A 21146-nucleotide genomic window follows, 5' to 3' on the forward strand; every position below is an offset into this window, starting at 1 on the left:
TGGCATGCGCCAAATTAATCAACGAGACTGAAGATGAAGAAAAATTCTTTTAGCCGTTAGCATTTCATATTCCTGGCAAAAGATCACACGCTCCTTCAGGACGCAGCCTAGCATCAACTCGGTAGCAATAGAATTGATGACTTGGTTGGGGGCAGTCAAAACCTCGGCTACGAGGAGCATTCCGAACACAAAGAGCGAGCTATTTATACTGGAATACTTGATTGTATTGCTAACTGAAATATTGTTACAGACACTAAAATCTCCAGCAATATGTCTTCTCTCTCTCGTCGTGCCTGCTACAAATGCGGCAATGTCGGCCACTATGCCGAAGTTTGCTCTTCATCCGAGCGCCTATGCTACAACTGTACGATTCCCTCTGGCGCCGACTTGCGCGACCACCGATCTAACAAACTTTATGTATAGGCAAGCAGCCTGGCCATGAGTCCAACGGCTGCCCCCTTCCTCGAACTACTGAGGCAAAACAGTGCTACCACTGCCAGGGTCTCGGTCACGTTCAAGCCGACTGCCCTACCCTGCGCCTTAGCGGCAGTGCTACCAGTGGACGTTGCTACAACTGCGGCCAGCCTGGTCATCTGGCTGTGCGTATTTCCCGACTGGTAAATCTTGACCAAAACCTTTGCTGACATGCCATACCCAGCGCGCGTGCCCTAATCCGGTTGGCCCAATGGGCCGTGGTGCCCCCATGGGACGCGGCGGATTCGCCGGCGGCTTCGCTGGACGCGGTGGTTTCTCTGGCGGTCCTCGTCCTGCTACCTGTTACAAGTGCGGTGGTCCCAACCACTTTGCTCGGGATTGCCAGGCTCAGGCCATGAAGTGCTACGCCTGCGGCAAGCTCGGCCATATTTCTCGCGACTGTACCGCTCCCAACGGCGGCCCTCTAAACACTGCAGGCAAGACTTGCTACCAGTGCGGCGAGGCTGGTCACATTTCTCGCGACTGTCCTCAGAAGAACGCCAGCGGTGAAATCGCTCCTGAAGTCGATATGGGAAGCGTTCCTGCTGCTCAGGCACCGGTGGCTCCTATTGCCCCCGTGGCTTAAATTCAACATTCGTGATACGTCTGTCCCTTCTGACCCTTTGCGGCCACACACTTGCTCGACTGGCTACGTGGCCCATCGGAAGGACAGACACCAAGGCTCCTTGAACGTGCGTATCTCGAACTGTTCCGCCGGCACTCGTATGCCAAGTGGACTGTTGCTGGTGCGCCCTTTGTAGGAGGATCGATGTTGCCTGCAGTTTTGCGAATTTTTGTCTTTCTGTTTTTCCGAGCTCATCAACACTTGACTTGGTATTGCCTGGATATTTCCTTGAAAAATGGTTGTTCTTTTCAATCAAAGCATGATCCATCACTGCCATATCCTCAGGCAGGGGGCCTTCTATGACGTCTCTCTCACTCTCTCTATTTTTTACTCTTTTTGGGACTCTGATTGGGAAGAAAAAAATCCTGGGTCTTGTTTTTACCCCTTGTTTTTCTTAATTTTGAATACGGATGGACGACCTTGACCCGGATTCAATGTCAGAAGGCAGGTTGACTAGACCAGCCGACGATGCCTTGGAACTACTTGCTTACGACACCGTCCGGCGAGACCAGCAACGACAAATTTACGCAGGACGCGTGCAAGATTGTCCTGCACAATCTATGTGCCTTTTTTATTTTTTTACTTGCCGCACATTTTTCTCTGTCGGAGCACCCCCTTGCCTACGCCAAACCGCTTCGCCGTCTTCTTCCTTTTCATTCAGGGCAATGAACCTTGCAGCTGGCTAGACAAGGGATGTGTTTTTTCTCCGCAATTGAACTTTCACTTCAAAGATTTTATTTGGGGTCATACAGAACCGGCTACTGACTATGGGAATGGCCAACGGACACTGTCACGTTACTTTCTTGACGAAACGATTTAATGCACCTGCGATGGATATACCCCGCGAAGTTGTGAGTGGCTGTTGTGAACTAGGAACGGCGCGCGTACATGCTTGGTGATGGGATGCGTCTAGGGATGCTGTCGCTTGTGAGGTTTGGCGCCTGGACACCGAGGTACTCCTTTATGGGTGCTCATGAATCCCCTGGTGTTCCAGATTTCAAGCTGCAGAGACTTACGATGGCACCAAGTATAATATGGCAGCAGTTGGCAACCGAGAATTTTAAACAAGGGCGCGTATAATCATTGGTGGTGGGGAACGCAAGAAAAGGAAGAAAAGGGACGTTTGAGGACAGTGGGAAATGAAAAAAAAAAGTATATGGAGACCAGTAAGGAGACAAAAGCCCTGGGCGGACGAGCACGAAACACCGACGATTCTCTTTTTATTTTGTATTTGATGACGACGGTGACGCGCGCTAGATTCGATAGAGGGAGCCGAAGAAATCAGGTGCAACAAGTCAAAGGAAAAAAGAAATGGACGGTGTGCTCGGGTTTCCCTTGATATGTTTAGGGAACCGCTGTATGCGGTGGAAAACAGCGATGACTGGGAACAAGAGTTGATGGTCAAAGAGTGAGGAATTTTGTGGTAAAATGGACAGACAGAAGCGGATGATGGATTGGGCAATTGAGTGCAATAGCGCGAGAACCAATGATTAAGCTTATTCCCGTATCACGTCTCGATTGCTTGTGAATGAGACGGTGCTTGCAAGCTGGCACGTGGGCATATAATGCGCAGCGATGAGGTACGAAGCAGATGATGTGTCCTGAAGGAGGAGTGCTTGTGGAGCTGACTGATGCAACGGTAATAACGTGAAGAGTACAACGATGGTTGAATGCGTTTGTAACAAGGCCCTTACACGATGAACCGAAATGAGCCGCGGACAAGGCGGGCCGCTACGAGTTGTAGCACGGGCCAAGACTGGTAGTGAGGCCGACATATCAGTAGGATAGGACAGCTCCTTGCGTTGACAGTTAAGTTCAAATGTTGCTTTCCCGCATTACGTATGGCGTGCCGTCCCGTCTGATTGTATTAGAGTTTAGCCGAAGCCTCTACGGTATTTGACTTTGACGCGGGCGCTACGAACAATGGCTCATTCGCTTGGCCTGGTAATTATTCAATACTTGATGCTTAGTATGCCTGAAGATACGGGGTTGATGGCACTTCCGTCCGTGTCGAGTGGTGACTGGGCTTTATCTGTTGTTTGTGCTTGAGAGGGTGCGCCAAAGTACCGAGGTATGTACATGGAGTAAGTATGCGGCATCATTGCCGGGGAGGGAAGAGATTATTTAGGTGTGGCTGTAGATTTTTGGGAGTATCAACGGGGGATCTTTTAAAAGGGGCTTAATGGGCAAAGGAAGGTTTTCCGGTTGCATGCCTGGGATACACGGGGTGTGAGAAGGACCGTACTCTGGGCATGGGATTGTGGATGTTGATGAAGGGTGTGCTGCAAGATGAAGAGTCTGTGTGTTGCAAACATCTGCCGCACAATGAAAGGTCGTTGTGTAGCGAGGCAATATCGGCGGCCTCTGTGATTAATTACAACCCTAACCCTAACTGGTAGTTACTTTGCTCCACGACGACATTTCATGGGGAGGGGGGCAGATGTTGGCCCGCTCTGCGCAGATGTCGGTTCCTCTTTAAGCAGATGCCAACTCCTTCTGAGAAGATGTCAGCCCCCTTGAAGTATATGTCGGGCTTCTCAGAGGAAATGTCGGTCCCCTCTGAGAAGATGTCAGACCCCTCTAAGAAGATGTCGTTCCCCTGTTTAGCGAATGTCCGGCCCCCCGACTTCTCATGGGGGGGGAAAGGGGGCAGATGTTTGCAACACAATGAACAATTATCGGCCGGCCCTCTCTGCGCAGATTTTAGTCCCCTGAGTAAATTCCAGTCCCCTTTCGACCTTCACAGAGAGCTTTCAGGGGAAAAAAGGGAGGGGGGGAAGCCAATTGTACACTCCCTCATGATGGGGAACAGGGGGCAGATATTTGCAACATACCCTTTGATGTACGTATTTTTTCCCTATTTGCTCACTTACATCCAAGAGACGTGGGGAAGGCTGGAAAAGCGCACAGGGGAAGTGTTTACCCATGATTCGGAGCGACATTAACGACGGGCGAGGTGACGGATCCAAGGAACGGAATGCAGAGTGTACTGGAAAGCTGGGATACTACTCGTGCCCGCCCCACATATTAAAGGCTTCACTCACCACCTTTAATATGTGGGGCGGGCACGAGTAGCTGGGCCACCACCAGGTGGAATGTAATGGATGAACTTACGCATATTTCCACTCATTGAGCGCAGGCGCCTATTTCCAGGGGGCTGAACGACTGCTCAGCTCTGGACGAGGGATGCTTAGTGCCCTCACCAAGGTCATGAACTGACACATTCTGTTCAATGTTCCTTTACTGGCAAACCAGGCTCACGTGGTCCGTTTGCCAAGGAGGGTCACGGAGGTCAAAAAAGGGGGAGAGGCTGTTTGGGGGCTGCTGGTGCTGATGCTGACGGAGAGGAGATTAAGGCTGGGCTGAAGAGGAAAAAATCGACACTATGATTTCCAGGGATGCGGACTTTGTGCTTTCGATAAGATGAGGATACCAAGCCTTAGAACGACCGGGGTGGCAAGGCTGATGGCCCGAAGCGTGGCAAAAGAAAAAATCAGGAAGAACAAGATTTAGCAACGAGAAGGGATACAGGCTTAACTCGAAAAATTGCTGATCTTTGTATGCATCATGAAGCACTCGATGGGTGGAACATGGACATGAACGTCGTCACGTCACGGGCTGTTTGTCCCATTCCAGATGCCGGCGACCAGACGGTTGGCGTATATGAGGGTGACGGGTCAGTGGTGAAGGCCACGCGGCGTTGACAGAAAAGCCGGATCAAAAGAAACTTCGAGGGATGCAACGCTGACAGAGAAGACTGAGGATCAGAAACCCAGAAGTTATCCAAGATGGGTGGAGGCTGAGATGATTTGTGGCGGCAGGGTGGATTACAATATGGTTGATGATGGGGATCGGGGAGCGCAAACATGTCCGAGTTTGGTGAGCTGTTCCTAAAATTATCCCCGTCTTCATCGTGTGAGGTTCCATAGTTGCGTGTTGGGCTGCCAAAGATGGAAGTTGTATGCGTCTTGTGGCCATCTCTGTGTAGGCGAGGTATCAGCCGTGGACACACATTCTTTGCCGTTGATGACGTATATTTGCTTGGCTGCTTTTCAAATTTGTTGGAGGCATCATCACCCGCTTGAAGAATCCCCAGCCACAATAGCTTCCTCAGCGGTATCACTTGTTCACGGTCGGCGAGCAGTTGATCCCGTGTTATCAAGAGGGTATTTGAGCTTGCTCACGCTCCTGAATGGCCTTCTGATAAGAAAAGGCAGAGGCTAGTCGGATAACTACACAAGACTTGTGGGAGAGTGCCAGGCATACGCCGGGTGTAACAGTGGTCGCATTGGAACTCAGCTACAGATGACCTGTCAAAAGCGCGTTGAGTAACATGGCACGGCATAACCATAAGTACTACTTCGAGTACAGCGTTACAACCGCAATGGGTCGAGTTCTGGTTCTGGGTCGGTTGGAACCGAAAGGTTGAGGCTCTGCCAGGCCCCCGAGGACAAGCCCGTTTGTCGACACGTTTTTCTCCGTGCTTACCCCGGGTTTGGAACAACCTGGGTTTTGTACAAGCAGGGCTGGCAACACCTGCGTGTCAGGGCATTAGCTACGGTCAGCCGTGCTCTCTGCTCCATTAGTACATTCAAGGACTTGAGCTATGCCGAGTTGTATCTGTTGTGCGGCTGATGACGGCCTCTTGATTGGTTTGGTGACTGAATGATGTCTATGGATGCTGAGCATGCATTTCTGTGGAAGCGACATGCCGTATTGGAGCATGCTACAGCCAGAGGATGTATTCCATTGACAAGGTTTATTAGATTACCAGCGCCATGTGTAAGCCATCTCGGGAGTCAGCGTGGTTGCTCACCAAAATGAGGGTGCTCTGATGGTGCACATTTGGGCACAATTCTCGCAAAGGATGGAGAGTTAACGAGGCTGGAGAAAGTACCAGATGCTGTTTATCTAGAAGTGACGCTGCAGCGTGTACGAATTCAGACGTCGGGCAGCGGTCTCGTACAATTCCCACCAGGAGGACCTGATAACGGAGTAGCACAGCACAATTGCCACGCAGCAGCGACAACAGCCGTCACCCCTGGGCTGCAATGTAGCCATTCATCACGTCATGCAGCGTCCGCTTGCCCCGGCTGTCTACGGCGTGGCCCGCGTAGCAAACTTGGCTGCGGGCGGGCGGACATGTCCCGGCGACCAACACTTTATTTAGAAACGCGGTATCCAATCACTGCTCTCCTCTTTTTTCCCGGTTGAAAGGGCCTCAGGGAAATAGGTGAGACAGTGACTTGCCATTGTTCAGCGGTTTCTGGAAGCTGATCATCAGAAATGTGTGGGATTGCGGGCAACTTGCAGAAGCTGAAGATGCTGAGTCTTCTCGGGCACAGAAGTTTCAAGACTTTGTCTTGGAATGGCTCCGTACGATTTCCAAAAATAAGTCTTTTCTGGCTGGCGCTGCCCACATGGTTGGTTTCCTTCAAGTACGGTTGGGCAGAAAAGTCGGAATCGCCTTGGTTCGCTGCCTTGTTCGACCTGAGGTTGTGATGCACGAGATGAGAGACACGCCGATTTTCCTCTCTTCTCCACAGGCTGCGACATCTCAAGTCTTTCATGCATGTTTCACAAGATAAGCCAAACAAGTGCTCGATGGCTTGTGTGGAGATGACGGACCAAACATGCATGAATTTTGTTTTCCTTTGGGCCACCCGCAGGCTTTTCGTGCACTTCAATGTACACGACTTGCAGCCGTTGTTGTCTCGGAGAGAGCACGGCAAGGCGGCCGTTGTATTGAGTCAGAGAGCCGGTGTGCTGGGAGGCTTGCTGCTCCTTGTTTGGCCACGAGCAGAAGCTGGCTCTCTTTTGTGCCACAGGCGTCGTGGTAAGATTAGGACTCTTTTTGCTTCCGGCCTGCTTTGTCCTGGATCAGTCTGTTCTGCAAGTGACAATTTCCCTCTCATCTTTGTCCAGGGTGTTGGCTCTCATGCATATTGACCACCTGTACGGAGTAATCCCAGTGAGAAGAGGCCGAAGTCCCGACTCGTGGAGTCGATGAGTATAATACACGGTGTTCTTCCTGGCGTTTCAACACCCTGTTTTCGTTTGCCAGTCTTGTTGGCGTTGCCGTCTTCAGAGCGTTAGAACGTCAATTCTTTTGTTTAGTCATTGACGCTTGATGAGTAAAAGCGAACAATCACTTCCATTTCGTCCGCTTCGCCTCATCCCGAACTGAACATTGGGCTGCCGCGAAGCCGCGGCAACAATGGCTTACAGCCTCCCGACTTTAGATTCCCCAGAGGATGAGAAGGAATTCAGTGTCTCGCATATTCGGCTACCCAGCCCACCCCAGTTAACCAATGTATTCAATACCAGCGGGTATGAACACTTGGATCTCGGCAACAATGGAGATGACGACTCCATCCAAGAGGGTGCGAATTCTCCGCAAGACACAATCAACAGCCTGGGTATTTTTCCAGACCAAAAAGCCAGGGCTGTCAGAGTCCGCAGAGTGTCTGGCGTAGACAAGTCCCCCGATGTCACGTCTGCTTCTGAAGTGGCCTCGCCCGATTCCGGCAGAGGCCTGCTCGACTCTCCAGCAAGCTCGAGCGGGAGGTCGCCAGGAGGGTCTCCTTGGGCGGGTAATAGATCGACAAGCATATTCCAAAGACTCATGTCCAAGAATGGAAATGATGAGAAGGCCTCACTGAGAGAGAATGCGAGGCCATTTTCTTATTCTCCGGCCCCGAATACGCCCATGGGCATCTTGAATAACAGTCCTTCAACAGACGCTGAGCCTGGGCAGGAGTATTCTGATACTGAAACATTCAACAAGAGATTCGGTGAGTCGCTAAGAAATATTCATGAGGCTGAGTTGGCTTAATTATAACACATTAATAGGCGCACCCCCGACATACTGCAGGGCCAAAACGGACATTTGGAAAAAAAGCAAAGACCTATTGATGATAGTTACCGCCGTGTACTCCCTAGTTATGGGTAGCATCTTATTTGCCATATCTATTCGGCAACCTCCTGTGTCTGCCATTGGTCTGGTCGGCGGCGTGAAGGCTTCTACGGCAGGGTCGTTCGTTTCGTTGGTGGGAAAGACGGTCGAAATCACCTTTGCCGCCGCGTTTGTATTTTGTCTCGGCCAAGCATTGAGTAGGCGATCTGTTTCCCGCATGACCAAGGGCGTAACGCTTTCCGAGATGAATATGAAGGACTGGATCAACTCGCCAGGCACCATAGCGCTCCAGTACAAGTCGACCTGGTTCTCGATACGGTCCCTGCTTGGGCTTTTGACCTTTGTCGCGACGCTCGGGGTGCTATTCTATACGACTGCAATCAACACCATGGTTGTTCCAAAGTTGAAGAAAATGCCCATCGAATCCACAACATTGAAAGGCGAAGTTTACACGTCGTACGGAAATATGCCATACGGCATGACCAAATGCCCCATTCTCTTCGGGAAAAATGACCCTGATGGCAAGGATGGCTGGGGCTGTACGAGTATAGAGTTCTGCGGCCAATCGTATACCGATTTGCTGGGCTTTATGCAACGTTGGTTAGACTTTAAGAAGCTTGCAGTCTCGCAGCCGCTTGCCCAGCGGCCGACACCTTCAAGCTTGCTGAACGGGAATAAGACTATGGAAACCTCGTGGATCGAGACCGAGCACCGCAACGTGACGACCAACTTTCACAAATATGGACGTATCATTGACAATGTCACCATGGCAATGCCACACCCTGGCGTTTTCAGCGCTGCCGAGCTGCCGAGAAATAATATGCCGCGCGTACAGGACGGCTTTGTCGGAGAGGTGGCAATCAATGCCAGCGTCGTGTCCCCCACTGTCAACGTCATGTGTGTCAATTTGAAGAAGGAAGAAATCGCGCCTTTAGTCTACATGTCGTGGCCGAATAGCAGGAAGGACCATAGTAAAGTGAAGGGTTACGTCGTGCCAGCGGATGGCTGGTTAGCCGACTACCCCCCCTGGGGTGAGGTTGGAAAGAAGGGCAATGTTCCAAACAAAACGGTGGTGGATGATATATTTAAATGGGGACCAAAGTACGGGAGAACGCCACCCATACTATCGACGGTAAGTGATGATGGTTGTGGCACACACCACCAGCACGCTGACAATTATGAATATAGTTTCCGCCAGCCATGAATATGGTGTCAAATATGTCCGTCAAAGGGTCCGGAGGCGTTTACATTCTCATCAAAAGCCTGGACATAGAAGATTACACTCTTTGCGAGGCACGATCGTGGCTGTCAGATGTTTGCTCGACTCAAATTCTCATCTCCGGTACTCATGGTGCTTCTTTGAAAGCAATATGCGAGGACCCTGATGACAAAACTGCCTATAACCGCATTTATCCAACGTCCAAGGGCCCCGCTACACCAGAATTGGGTTGGACCGTACGTTATTAGCCGTATATTCCGTGTCGACACTATTAACTATTGTCAAATGCTAACAAAAGAAATCCTACCTAGGATGTGGCCGCAAATTGGTCTACTTCTATGGATGTGAATGGCGGGCTTCGTGTAAACAATGGCTCCAACGCTCGAATCCTATCACAACTCATTCTGAAGGAGCCCAAGATTGACTCTTATTTTCCGACTATTGCCGAAGCTTTGTCTGCGTATCTCGCCTCGACTGTCGTGATGAGCGCCATTGACTCGCCATTCCACCATGGTTGGGATTATCCAACCAAAATGCTTGATGCTGCTGCCACTCAAGAATTTAAAGTCAGGCAACAAACGACACAGTATGCCGCAGGACATACTGAGACATGGCAGCAAGTCTGGTACATTATCCTGTCCATTGTACCGGCGCTTAGTTTATTCTGTCTCCTGTATATGTTGCTGAACGGCGGTGTCATCACTGACTTTACCGAACCGAAAACGCTATTCACCCTGGCTCTGAACAGTCCTCCTAGCGCCCAGATCCATGGGAGCTGTGGAAGCGGCCCAGAAGGCAGAGACCTTGTCGTGCCCTGGAGGGTGTCGTACGAGCCGGAACTGCATCATTACTTCTTTGAAGAGGCAAACAACAAACCATGGAGGGGCAAGTACTCCAGACAGGAATTGCATATTCCAGGGCCAGGAGAAGACTATATTGGGGCCAACTATAATAGGCTAAGTGCCAGTAGATTGAAATTGTAATAAGCTGGTGTGGACAATGTTAATGGATATAATTTGGAGTCTAGAACTAATACCGATCAAGAGTCGTGTATATGTTTTTTTTTGACAAACTGAAAGACGCTATCGCCATGTGACTTAAGTGATCGTACGGCAGCCGGTATACATGGTGTGCAAATACAAGCTAACAATTCCATGCAACTCACTAAGAGTACTGTTTACCCCAGATTAGTTAGAACTTATCCGCTGATATCATCAGAAAACAAGTTTAGAGCCAACCTCGGTTCTAGGCTTCAATGTAACCTCTTAACCACGACCATTACGACTCTTACAAGGTGGTGTTACAACCTCGCTAGACAACTACACTATATTACAATATATCTAGTGAGTATTACGAATCACGGCTGTAACAGTAGTATTCGTCATGACCTTGTCTGGCTGAGTTACCTCTTCATGATATAGCTACTCCGGCTGGGCAGCCTCCTAGCTTACATTGAAGCCGTTGCACTTTTCACACCTGTTTATCGTTAACAGCTGACCATGGTCTGAGTGAGTAAACGGTGATAAGCTAGGCCATGCACGGCGCCAACGGCGGCACAACGTCTGATCTAGCTTATCCGAAGCACTCGTCCGAGTGGAAAGCCGACCAACGTCCTATGATCACCGTCACTGTTGTTTGCCCCAGGCCCAACCGGTGACTTGATATGAACCCCGATTTCCTCGTTAGGCAGTTGCCCTGCATAAGCTACATTGACACCAAGCCACTGAGCCAACATCACTCCCGAAGATCGGACATGCACACCTTTCACCACTCTAATCCGAGACTCTTTCGCCTTGGAGTTTCTGGAGTTTAGAAAAGATCGATAGCTAAAGACCGCTACAAAAAAGAACACTGAACCTTCTTCTACACACAAATACAACCAAAAGTAAACAATACAAGGAATGAACCATAGCCTCCGACAACACACTCCGAATTTACCATTTTGGAATACGCATAACCACCCGTAATTCAGAAAAAGAGCAATGCCTACACCGAAGTATGTCATCAAGCTTTAGAAGCCGCTCCATCGTCTTTGTTTCACACCGAAACGCTTGAATAAGAATACTGGCTTTGAGTTGATACTAGTTCACGTCTTTGCGTTTACATTTACTGCACACCTGTGGAATGATGGGTTAGCAGCTGTCCGGGGTTGGCAAGACCATAACGAGCCGAGTAGCTAGCTCAAGACTAGGGCACGACGGATTGTCTACAAACACACTCAGTGCCTTTGTATAGTGATTCTGGCATCATATTAAAACATCAAGTACCTCCAGACTAATTCTTATCACACTCCTGCCCCCCTCACAGATCGTCCTGCAACGGCCCACGATAGCCCTTCCTCGCTTTAAGAAACCACAAAACGGCCACGAAAATGGTAAGCCCTCCCCAAATCAGAGACGAGTAGTTCATGGTTTCCGCATTGGTGGGCAGAGTCGGTGGAAACGTGTAAATAACGCCCCAGACCAGCAAATAGAGACAAGAAACGCCATTCACAAGGAACCCAAGAGCTCCCCTGAGCCTAAAGGGCCCATAGTGAATGTTCTTCCTCCCAGTTAGAATATTTGGCAAAATACAAGCAACAAAAGAGCTGCTGGAGAGCAGAATGAAGCCGCTGACAAAGGCGTTGAAGGCAGTTGTGCTCCCAACGTAGATGGCGCCAAGAAGGGTTGTCAGGACGGCAGAGACAATGGTCGTGTAGACGGGTATATGCTGCCTCGGGCTAATTTGCATGAGCTTGTCCTGCATGGGCGTGGCTCCGTCGCGGGCAAGTGCCCAGAGAGTCCGGCCGCATGTAATGTGCAGTCCCAGCACGGTGAACGATATCGTGATGAGGATCATGGACAGCAGCGCACACGCGCCCGCGTTGGAGCCGGTGGCCTGTCGGTATATCTCAGCAATGGGATACTGCGACTGGAATAGCCTGTCGTAGTCGTTGATAGCGTACAGGACCGCCACCAGGTACGCAAACCCGGTCACGAATCCAATCGACACCTGCATGGCAATGGCAAGCGGCACGTTCCTCTCTGGATTCGGAATCTCCTCGGCCAGGTGCGTCACAGCGTCGACCGGCCCGACGCTGTATGCCCCGTTCAGCATGCCCGCCAGGAAGACAAATCCGTCGGGATACCCAATGTCTGCCGTCCACTCTGTCCACACAAACGCCGACGAGGCGTGGCCGGGATGGCCCTCCAGCCCGGGCATGGTTGTGACGACGACGACGGTTATCAGGAAGAAGGCGACTATGCAAAAGGCGCCGGCTCGGTTCAGCCCTGGCATCAGGCGGTTGCCAAAGATGACGGAGAGACACGCAACCCAAGTGAAGAGAACGTAGGCGGCAAATACATGCCATTGCTTGGCCACAAACCCGGGATGCATGACGGCGTACATTTGCACAATGGTATTGCCAAAGATGGACGTCATGCTCGCCGAGCCCAGCAGCCAGGCGAAGTAATTCCACCACCCGGCAAAGAAGCCGACCGGCCTGCCCCAGCGTTTCCCTAGGCGTCACCGAGGCCCAGTGGTACACGCCGGCCGACGACGGCATGGAGCTGGCGAGCTCGGCGATGCTGGCGGCCACGTTCCAATAGCAGATGGAGACGGCGATGAATTCGTAGAGAACCCCCGGTGGTCCGCCGTTGAAGATGGCCACCAGGATAGAACCACCGATGGCCGGCCATACATTGCCCACAACCAGGCCGATCCCAGCCAGCGAGAAGAGGCTGAAGTTTCGGCGGAGCTCTTGGACGTGTCCAGACGCATTGATAAACTCGTGCTCTGCTGCAGATAACACAGCGGCTTCCGGCTCGTGGGTGGCTTTGACATGCATGGCGCGAGCTGGTTTCCCGGACGAGTCACTAGAACCCTCCATCGCGTGGAACGGCGCAGTCTGGCAATCCGTTGAATGGAACGGTCGGTTTTTCAGATTGTCATGCGCTGAGACCCGGCGACCTCTTATAGTCGCTTGTTTGATAGCCAGTCTCACAAGCCACAACGGTCTTGTTATCGCTAAATGCGGCCTATCTGGCCCACGACCCCCGTCTCTGCTCTAGATGTCGTCGACCCAAAACCACATGCGGTAGTTTGTGGAAACTCGTACAGTACGACAGCGGATGTACAGGGGCTTCCCCATCCCCCGCGAAACTGGAGCCGAGAGTGCGGAGGTAACCAGAGACTATGGAGTATCGAGGTTGTGGCAACTACTTAGTGGTTCATCGTAACCGCTAGTCCTGAAGATAAAGCCATTAGGCTATTTCGTTCATGACCCACGCCGCCGTTGACGCCGGCTCTTTATGGCCCTTTATAATGTATTGTGCCACAACACCGACCGAGCGCCACTTGTTGAAGCCGATGGTTCGATCCTTATCGTCCTCTGGCAACGGCGGCACAAGTCCACCTTGTCCCGTCAGAGCATCCGCACAATGTTCTGCGCATACGTATGCAGGAAATATGAAGCCCAAAGGAGACCAGTACATATCAGGAACCTGCTCGACAAGCACACCGCTCCAAGTGATGGACTAGGTGGCACATGAAGCCTTGCTGTCTGAGTCGTTGGTTGTAGAAATCTTTCTCAATCAATATACGCGACAACTCGTCTTCGCTTCCATGGAACTGAGCATCCTCGCTCGAGATAGGAAACCCAAAATAGCTGCCAAGTAGCGCTTTCAAGACTCCATCGCCTGTTATAGATATAAATTCTCTAGCGCCATCGAACCAGCACTTTTGTCAACATCAGTATAATACCTATTGGCACGAGCATTTGCAATATCAGCGCGGACAGCCCGTCAGCTGAGAACTCATTGTCCTCTCGCAAGTTGTACAGCTAAGATGTCGACTTTGCTATATAACAAGTGTGTGGAGCAAGACGGATGGTGAGTTGCATTGTTACTCAGTCCGCAGACAAGTACATGTGTGTAGTGTCCCCCAAATTTGGTACCGTTCATGATCTTGGTGCGTGCTGCCGCCTTGTGAGACCATCTCACCTTCTGGAACGTGCCGTCGCCAGGAGATATATTGATAGCCATGCTTCTTTGCTACTGGGCTCATCGATATCAGTTGATGCTGCATGTGAGACCAGGGGACCCACGCAGTATCTGATATCGTAGCCAAAACTACCACTTACCATGAAGCACAAGAACATCAAGTGGCACACTCCATAGTCTTTCCGGGAAACCGCAACCTGAGAAGCTTATCTACCGGTGAGAGAGGAGTAAGACACGAAAGAGGATTCATCTCGCCAAGAATTGACCCGCAGGGATTCCTCCTCAATACTTCTTGTCTGGAACCTCCACGGGCAACCGGTTGGCATCCGCGAGATCTGAACCAACGCAAAGATGCAACACAGTTACACTTGATGAAGCTTCAAACCGCATATTCCAATAGCCTACGATCGTTATGGATCCCGTGTTTCTCAATCTGACTGTATGTGCAAGGCTAGCCCTGCAAAACCGCTCTCACAAGAAAACGTCTCCGTTCTTTTATCAGTTCGCCCTGCGTAGTGCAAATATGTCTGCTCGGGTTCTGACCTACATTCAGTCTTCTCATCACTACTCAAGTACTCAGTGTTTTGTACTGAGATCAAAATGGACGCCCCAAGTGAGAACTACATGAGTTCTATCACCAGCAGCAACGCGCACCAGGACGGTAGCCAGCCCTCAATCGTTGACAACGGCACATCTTTCCAAACACAAAAGGCTTTTACGACACTCTGACATAGGAACGGGCTATGGGGCAACCAACACGGCGGTTGGGCTGCTCCTTGTTCTAGGCAGCACTATCCCCATGGGCGGTTCACCACTCTTCTTCTCGGGGTTTATGCTCTTGATTGTCGTTGCATGGGCCACGGCTTCCTCTCTTGCCGAGTTGCCCTCAGCGATGCCACATCCCGGGGGCCAATATATATGGGTAAATCAGCTCGCACCGCCAAGCATACGCCGCGGGCTCTCCTACTATACAGCCATGATCAGTTGGTTGGGCGCTGTCGCCTCCGGTGCGTCCGCGTGTCTGTCGGCGTCAGTGAGTATCTTTGGCGTCATCAGCTTCCTGAATCCGGATTTTGTCTACCGTCGTTGGATGGGCTTCGTCACCTTCCAAATTCTGAACCTGATTACAATGTTTTGCTCAGTCTTTGAACAAGCGTTGCCGCAAATTTCCAGAGCGGTCCTATTCGTCAGCGTTGCATCAGCTGCCGTGGTATTTGTCACGCTGTTTGCCTCGTCGCGCCAACACGCAAGCCCGGAGACCTTCTTCACAACCATATCCAATACAAGCGGATGGCAAGATGGAATTGCCTTTTTGACCGGTCTAAGCGGGATCAATTGGAGTCTTTGCTGTCTTGACGTAGTTACACATCTTGCCGAGGAGATTCCTTCACCAAGCACGAACATTCCAAGAGCGTTGATGTGGAGCGGCGTCGTGGGGTTTATATCTGGTATCCTGGTTATTACGGTCCGTACTTGTAAATATACCGGTCGTTAACGCCGACGAGGACAACTCTGCCCTGATTCTGTTTTATAAAATATGCGGTAGCAAAGCCGGTCGCTGTTGGGATCTGGATCCCGATTCTGGTAGCCCTAGTGGGAGCCTTGTGGTCTACTCAGGTATGGCAGTCGCGTCTATCATGGACCATCAGTCGGGAAAAGAGGATTCCCGCTTCATCGATATTTGGGAAGAATCGCACCTGCAACCGTTTTCCACGCCAGTATGGTCTCTTGTCTGGTAGGCCGTATTTTCCGCGGCGTTTGGGTGCCTATACCTCGCGTCAGAACTTGCCTTTAATTTCTGTGATCTCGACAGGACTGCTCCTGCAGTACATTAGCTACAGCGTTCCAGTCGTGTTTCAGACATGGGGCATTCTGGTACCCTAGGCTGGGCCTGATGGCTAACTTGATCATGTTGGGCTGGACGGTGCTGGCCATCGTGTTCTATTGCTTCCCGTATCAAAATCCTGCCGAAGCAGAGAAGATGAATTACGGTGCCCGCCGTCTTGTAGTCGTTGCTTTTTTATTCTGCACCATCTGGTTTACTTTTGGACGCCTAAGCTACCAGGTCAATAACTTTTTGAGGAAGTAGAGATCGGTTAACGTGGTCTTTGCTTCAAGGCAGTCTTACAACCGATGTATTGAAATATCGAGAGCTCAGCTTAGCATAGAACAACACAGACAAAGTGTATCGCATGGTGTGGTGTTTGAACATTTGGAGGCCAGTAACATACGGATAGCGCTGTCACTTCGGCTGGAGGACCTTTCAACTCCATCAGGTTGTATTACACTACTTGCGTCCAAACGATTGGTATCTGCAAGATTTCCCAACTCGCATAAGTGAACCTCGACATTTTCAATCAGGAGAAAAGCCCTTTGGTGAACAACAAGACATACTATAAGGCTCCCCCTCCCATATTATGGCGGCACGGGTTGTTTGCCCAAAGGGGTATGTATACCATGCAGGCCAATTGGAATTGGGAAGTCGGTCTCGGCTCTACCCAACTCCTGTAGCGTTTTGGCATCCAAACACAGCAGATACGATGTCTGCGCACTACCGTCCAGAACGATGGTGAGAATCACACCGTCATCCTCGTCGGTACCCACCTGGTCCTGGTACAAAAACGGGTTCGCCGGGTGTATGTCCAACTGGGCCGCTCCAAATTAGGGCGTCGCGCGTCTCGACGTCGGTCTTAACAATTCCATCCATCCAGAACCCACACACCGCGATTGCAGGTGCCGTAGACATATCTATGTGCCTTACCGGCTCGGGAAGCATTGATAATTGGTAGCTCCCCAGCGTGCGGGCTGGGAATGGCGAAGACTTGTTCGGCGGCGAGGGAGTATTCGCCTACATGCGTCTGTGAGAAGGCCGGTAGTGGGAGCTTGTACCTAACAAGCTTTGGCTGCGACGTCTTATATTTCTCATGTTTTTCCAGATCCTGCATCGCGTCTTGATTTCGATTCATGAGGATGTCATAATACAACATGTGCATAACATCTGTATTCACGTATTCAACCATGTCAAGGAAAATATTTGTGATTTCCTCTCCATTGTTGCCTTTTGACTTTTGCTCAAAGGCATTGACTGAATGAAAGAAAAAGGAAGCTGGGGTGGAGAACCTAGCGACGACACCTCTGCCGTGCCGCCTGTCGACGGCGAACCACTTGCATTTAACTGATTTGTCAAATGGTTGAATAGCGTCGATGACGTTGCGTTCCCATAGAATTTTGAGGCCGTTCCAACCGAAATGCGACGTTGGGACGCAGAGCACAACGAAGTTCTCTGTTAAAAAGAAGCTGTGAATGTAGGCGGGCCGGTAGCTCATTTTCTGAGATGGTGGCCAGGATGTCAGTGGTCCCCGACTCTGCATTGACTCGAAAGATACGATATGTGGCTTTTCTACCCAAATCGATGTTGAAGTTGAACAAGTCCCCAGTGACGGGGTCCCTTTGGGCATGTGCGCAAGAAAGCGGGGCCTTTCAGCTTTGGGTGCAACTGCCGCTGTGTCGCGGACTCGAGCGGTTCCAATGTCTTCGGGTCAATCTTCTCCAAGGTGGAGTTATCTGTGGTAATATATACATTGTCTAGCCCGGTTTGATGAGCAACCTGACGCGCTTTATTGCTGTCCAGTCCAGGCATGTTGGCTACTACGACGACGTTGTTGTTAATTTTCTGGGGAAGAAAAATGCTCATAAACTTGGCGAAAATTCCGACACAGGGGTCACTCCTTTGGCCAAAGGACACACTTGTCTGCCAACCATGTTTTTCACCATGGAGATATAATCCTCAGATTGTCCGCGAGAAGAGTACACAACGGAAGTTGCATTGTGTCCGGCATGGGGCGGCAAAATGTCAAATCGGTGGGTGTGCGCGAATCCATCAAACCAATGAGAGACATGGTGTGTGCCTCTTGAGGTATTTTCAACCATGGATTGTCCAGGGCCCGGTTCTAAATAAAGATCCAGCAGCCCAGGAGGGTATAGAGCCTTTGACTTTCAGATGAACGGAGTCATACTGCTCATCAAGAGCGTCAAACTGGCAGCGGTCAGTACGATGCCTGGTCGCTATACAAAAAGGGTTTCCTAATGTCTAGGGGCCCAACTTACAGCCCCCTCGTTTGGCCACGAACTCCATCTTTCATTCTCAAAGTTCTGCAATGCTTCATTTGCATCTGCTTCTTCATCTGCTGCGGTGCGATGGATGACACGAGGGTCATTCATTGCGGCGCTCGTTGGTGTGGTGTAAGCGAGAAGGATATGCCCCGGTGACAGATAATCGCGATACAGTTTTCGTAAGATTTTGCTGTTATTGGTGTGTTTGCTCAAGCTGCCATATCATAGACATGGAAGCATCTTATGAAGAAAGATAGTGGCGAGCGCTCGGGGATTTATGCCCAAACGAAGAGGGCACAGATTTCGACGCCAGCTGTATTTCAAGCACAGACCAAGATCCGTCATATATCGGATACAGGTTGAACGGGGAAGACTTCCACAAGTTTGGGGAAAGCAACCTGGGCATCGCAAATCTCACCAGAGGATTGATGGTTTATAGCTGACACCGTAGGGGAGGTTTAGGGGCAACCGGGATCGTCCTGTTCGCACTCCTTCCGGTCTGGAGCAGCAAGGAGAGGAATGGCTTTGGCTTGATGGCCCACACGGCCACCACATAGCGTCGCCGACAAGCGAGCTGAAGGCGGCTGCGGGAGAGGTCATGACAAGTTATGGCGGCGCCAAGTTCCGCACGCCATGTCATTGAGCCAGGTTGTCAGAAGATGGTGTCAGGGCACAGTCTGGCTCGAATGAAGCTCTAGGCAGGGCAACTGTCTAAACTTGGGTGAGACCTGGGCGCATGGAGGCATGATTGGGACCAACAGCCGACACAGTCAAAGCCTCAAAAATGCACCTAAGCTTTTGCCTGTTGTGTTAAGGGGTTATCATCCCATGCCGTCGGCTATGGCCACCACATGCTCTGTGTGCAGGAACTTGCTCGCATTCGCATTTGGACAGGTATCAAGTCGAATGACTTTCTCGAATGGGTAACGCCCGCGAGGTCGAAGACGTCCACATGGCCGTAGAAGAACTAATGGGGACGTCCCGAGGTGGTGACGGTTGGAAAGTTGCGGATCATGCCAGGTGCCGGTCTGTTCTGCGTTGAACAGTCAGAGCGGGGCTTAGCGTCCCTGTGCAGATAGGTGCATAGATAGATCAAGATCACAGCCAGCATGGCACTGCGGAGAAATCTCGGTTCGCCAGCGGCAAATACGCGAGGCTTTGGCGTTCGCATGTGCTGAATAAAGGCGCATTACTGTTACGTATGGTACAGAAGAGTTTTGGAAGAGATGTCAGACCCAATGTCTTGATTAGTGCGCTGGTAGTGACTCTGGTGAAGCTTGAGGAGCGTGACTTCCCTTGTTGGGAGCGGGCAGGTTCCGGCGACAGGTGCACTCTCTCCCACGTTCCTGCCATACCGTCTATGTGCTCCTTCTCGGCTGCCATGGCTCCTTCCGTTCAAAGTCTCTCTTGCAGTCTTCAAAAAATCACCTTGTCGTTCGTGTTTGAGCCACATCGTTCAGTATTCGACATGACGCTTGAACCGACTCTGGCTGTTGGGCCCGGCTTTGAACGCCAAGTGCTAGAACTTCGCTTCGCTGCCGCCATGATTGGTCAATGTCAGTCTACAGAAGCCTGCCTGTCGAATCCATGGCCACTTGCGTCCTGGTTGCATGAGACTTTGTGAACTGCCATCCAGTTGACCGGTTGATCAGTTCACCGTCTGATCCAAGTCTCATTGCCGGCTACATGATGCGTCGGAATTATCCAAAGGTGCCGCCGTCGTGGCGTTTGCGCGGCATCCGCGACCCGAGTCCTGCGCCGACGACAACCATCCATCACACGGATCATTCCCCCCAGCACGTATTATTGCCCGTGTACTGGAATAGCCTTGTGATGACGAGGACTTGCGGATGGCTTGTCGCCCGTGTCCGTGAATTTCTCTGTCCTTGATTGGCCTATGGACTTGGAGCACTTCCACACGCAGTTGCGCTGACCGCATTCGCATTCGTTTCAACTTTCGCCGACCCTGCGATATCTCAAGCATAACGCCCGCAATGGCCAATACCGCCAATCATGCTGCCGGATTCGACAACGCGACACTAGATGACTTTCTCGCAGATACACGCTTCTCTCGCATGACCGATTAGCACTGATTAGCTAAGCAGACTATGGCTACAGTAAGCAGGAGAACCCAGAGTCCGAAAATATCTTTCTATTTCTTGCACCACTGCTAGGCTACTGATGACTAGAGTTGCTCTCGACAAACTTGCCCAGCAGCACAGGGGAGGATTATCAGTCCTGATCGGCCGGTATACGGAAAGACTACTCCGTACGGATGCGGAGCCGGAGGGGAGGATTGTTTTCTGGCGGGGTCAATTGCCACAGATGCATCGACGATTTCAGCCAACTCGGATGAATGTCAACATATTTGGACAGATGCTGTATCAGAATTGCTAAGGCATCTAAATATCTCCCATGTCTCTCTAAGTACACAGAGTGATGGAACAGTGTATGCACTTGATCTCATTCTCCACCACCATGAGATTCTGCGCCCACAAAAGAAGCCCCATATTGAAATCGGTGCTCTATGGATCCATCCTTCCCAGTCCGGAGCGCTGGCCATGTCTGTCACTCACCCTCTCCCGAAGATGTTAATAGAGCAGACAGACAAGTTGGCGTCTCTTGCGTCCACCGCGTCAGGACCCGTGATGTCTAAATATTTCGCGACATCTGACATTCTTCTCGGACTTCTAGGTGCCAAGTCTTCACCGTCCTTCATCAAAAAACTGATCGGCAAGTGGCCTTTGAAGGGGCATTGCAGCTTAGAATGCTCAGATTTGTTTACGCGAAGGGGCTACTATACCTTGGTTCCAAGATTGG

At 50.9% G+C, this 21146-nt stretch overlaps 6 protein-coding genes across 6 annotated transcripts; 2 read left to right on the forward strand and 4 right to left on the reverse strand.

Annotated features, from left to right (window-relative positions):
• Window positions 1-270: 270 nt before the first annotated feature.
• On the forward strand, window positions 271-1060 carry GIS2_1 (gig suppressor; the record flags this gene model as incomplete). The annotated part of the gene is made up of 3 exons (XM_007812648.2): window positions 271-364; window positions 424-599; window positions 659-1060. 3 exons carry the CDS (start codon window positions 271-273, stop codon window positions 1058-1060), a joined length of 672 nt encoding a protein of 223 aa, XP_007810839.2.
• Window positions 1061-7316: 6256 nt separating this feature from the next.
• On the forward strand, window positions 7317-10217 carry J3458_014354 (uncharacterized protein; the record flags this gene model as incomplete). Its single annotated transcript, XM_007812649.2, has 4 exons — window positions 7317-7893; window positions 7952-9147; window positions 9204-9470; window positions 9546-10217. 4 exons carry the CDS (start codon window positions 7317-7319, stop codon window positions 10215-10217), a joined length of 2712 nt encoding a protein of 903 aa, XP_007810840.2.
• Window positions 10218-11535: 1318 nt separating this feature from the next.
• On the reverse strand, window positions 11536-12435 carry J3458_014355 (uncharacterized protein; the record flags this gene model as incomplete). The annotated part of the gene is made up of 1 exon (XM_007812650.2): window positions 11536-12435. The coding sequence occupies one exon, from the start codon at window positions 12433-12435 to the stop codon at window positions 11536-11538; it is 900 nt and encodes a 299-aa protein (XP_007810841.2).
• A 4468-nt stretch (window positions 12436-16903) lies between these two features.
• Window positions 16904-17539, reverse strand: J3458_014356 (uncharacterized protein; the record flags this gene model as incomplete). Its single annotated transcript, XM_066120513.1, has 1 exon — window positions 16904-17539. One exon carries the CDS (start codon window positions 17537-17539, stop codon window positions 16904-16906), a length of 636 nt encoding a protein of 211 aa, XP_065974346.1.
• Window positions 17540-18135: 596 nt separating this feature from the next.
• J3458_014357 (uncharacterized protein) lies at window positions 18136-19127 on the reverse strand (the record flags this gene model as incomplete). The annotated part of the gene is made up of 2 exons (XM_007812652.2): window positions 18321-19127; window positions 18136-18249 (listed from the first exon to the last, which is right to left on the reverse strand). Exons 1-2 carry the CDS (start codon window positions 18432-18434, stop codon window positions 18136-18138), a joined length of 228 nt encoding a protein of 75 aa, XP_007810843.2. The 5' UTR covers window positions 18435-19127.
• An 871-nt stretch (window positions 19128-19998) lies between these two features.
• On the reverse strand, window positions 19999-20310 carry J3458_014358 (uncharacterized protein; the record flags this gene model as incomplete). The annotated part of the gene is made up of 1 exon (XM_066120514.1): window positions 19999-20310. One exon carries the CDS (start codon window positions 20308-20310, stop codon window positions 19999-20001), a length of 312 nt encoding a protein of 103 aa, XP_065974347.1.
• Window positions 20311-21146: the final 836 nt, after the last annotated feature.

This window comes from Metarhizium acridum, assembly GCF_019434415.1.
Source record: "Metarhizium acridum strain ARSEF 324 chromosome Unknown scaffold_320, whole genome shotgun sequence".
Lineage (NCBI taxonomy): Eukaryota > Fungi > Ascomycota > Sordariomycetes > Hypocreales > Clavicipitaceae > Metarhizium > Metarhizium acridum.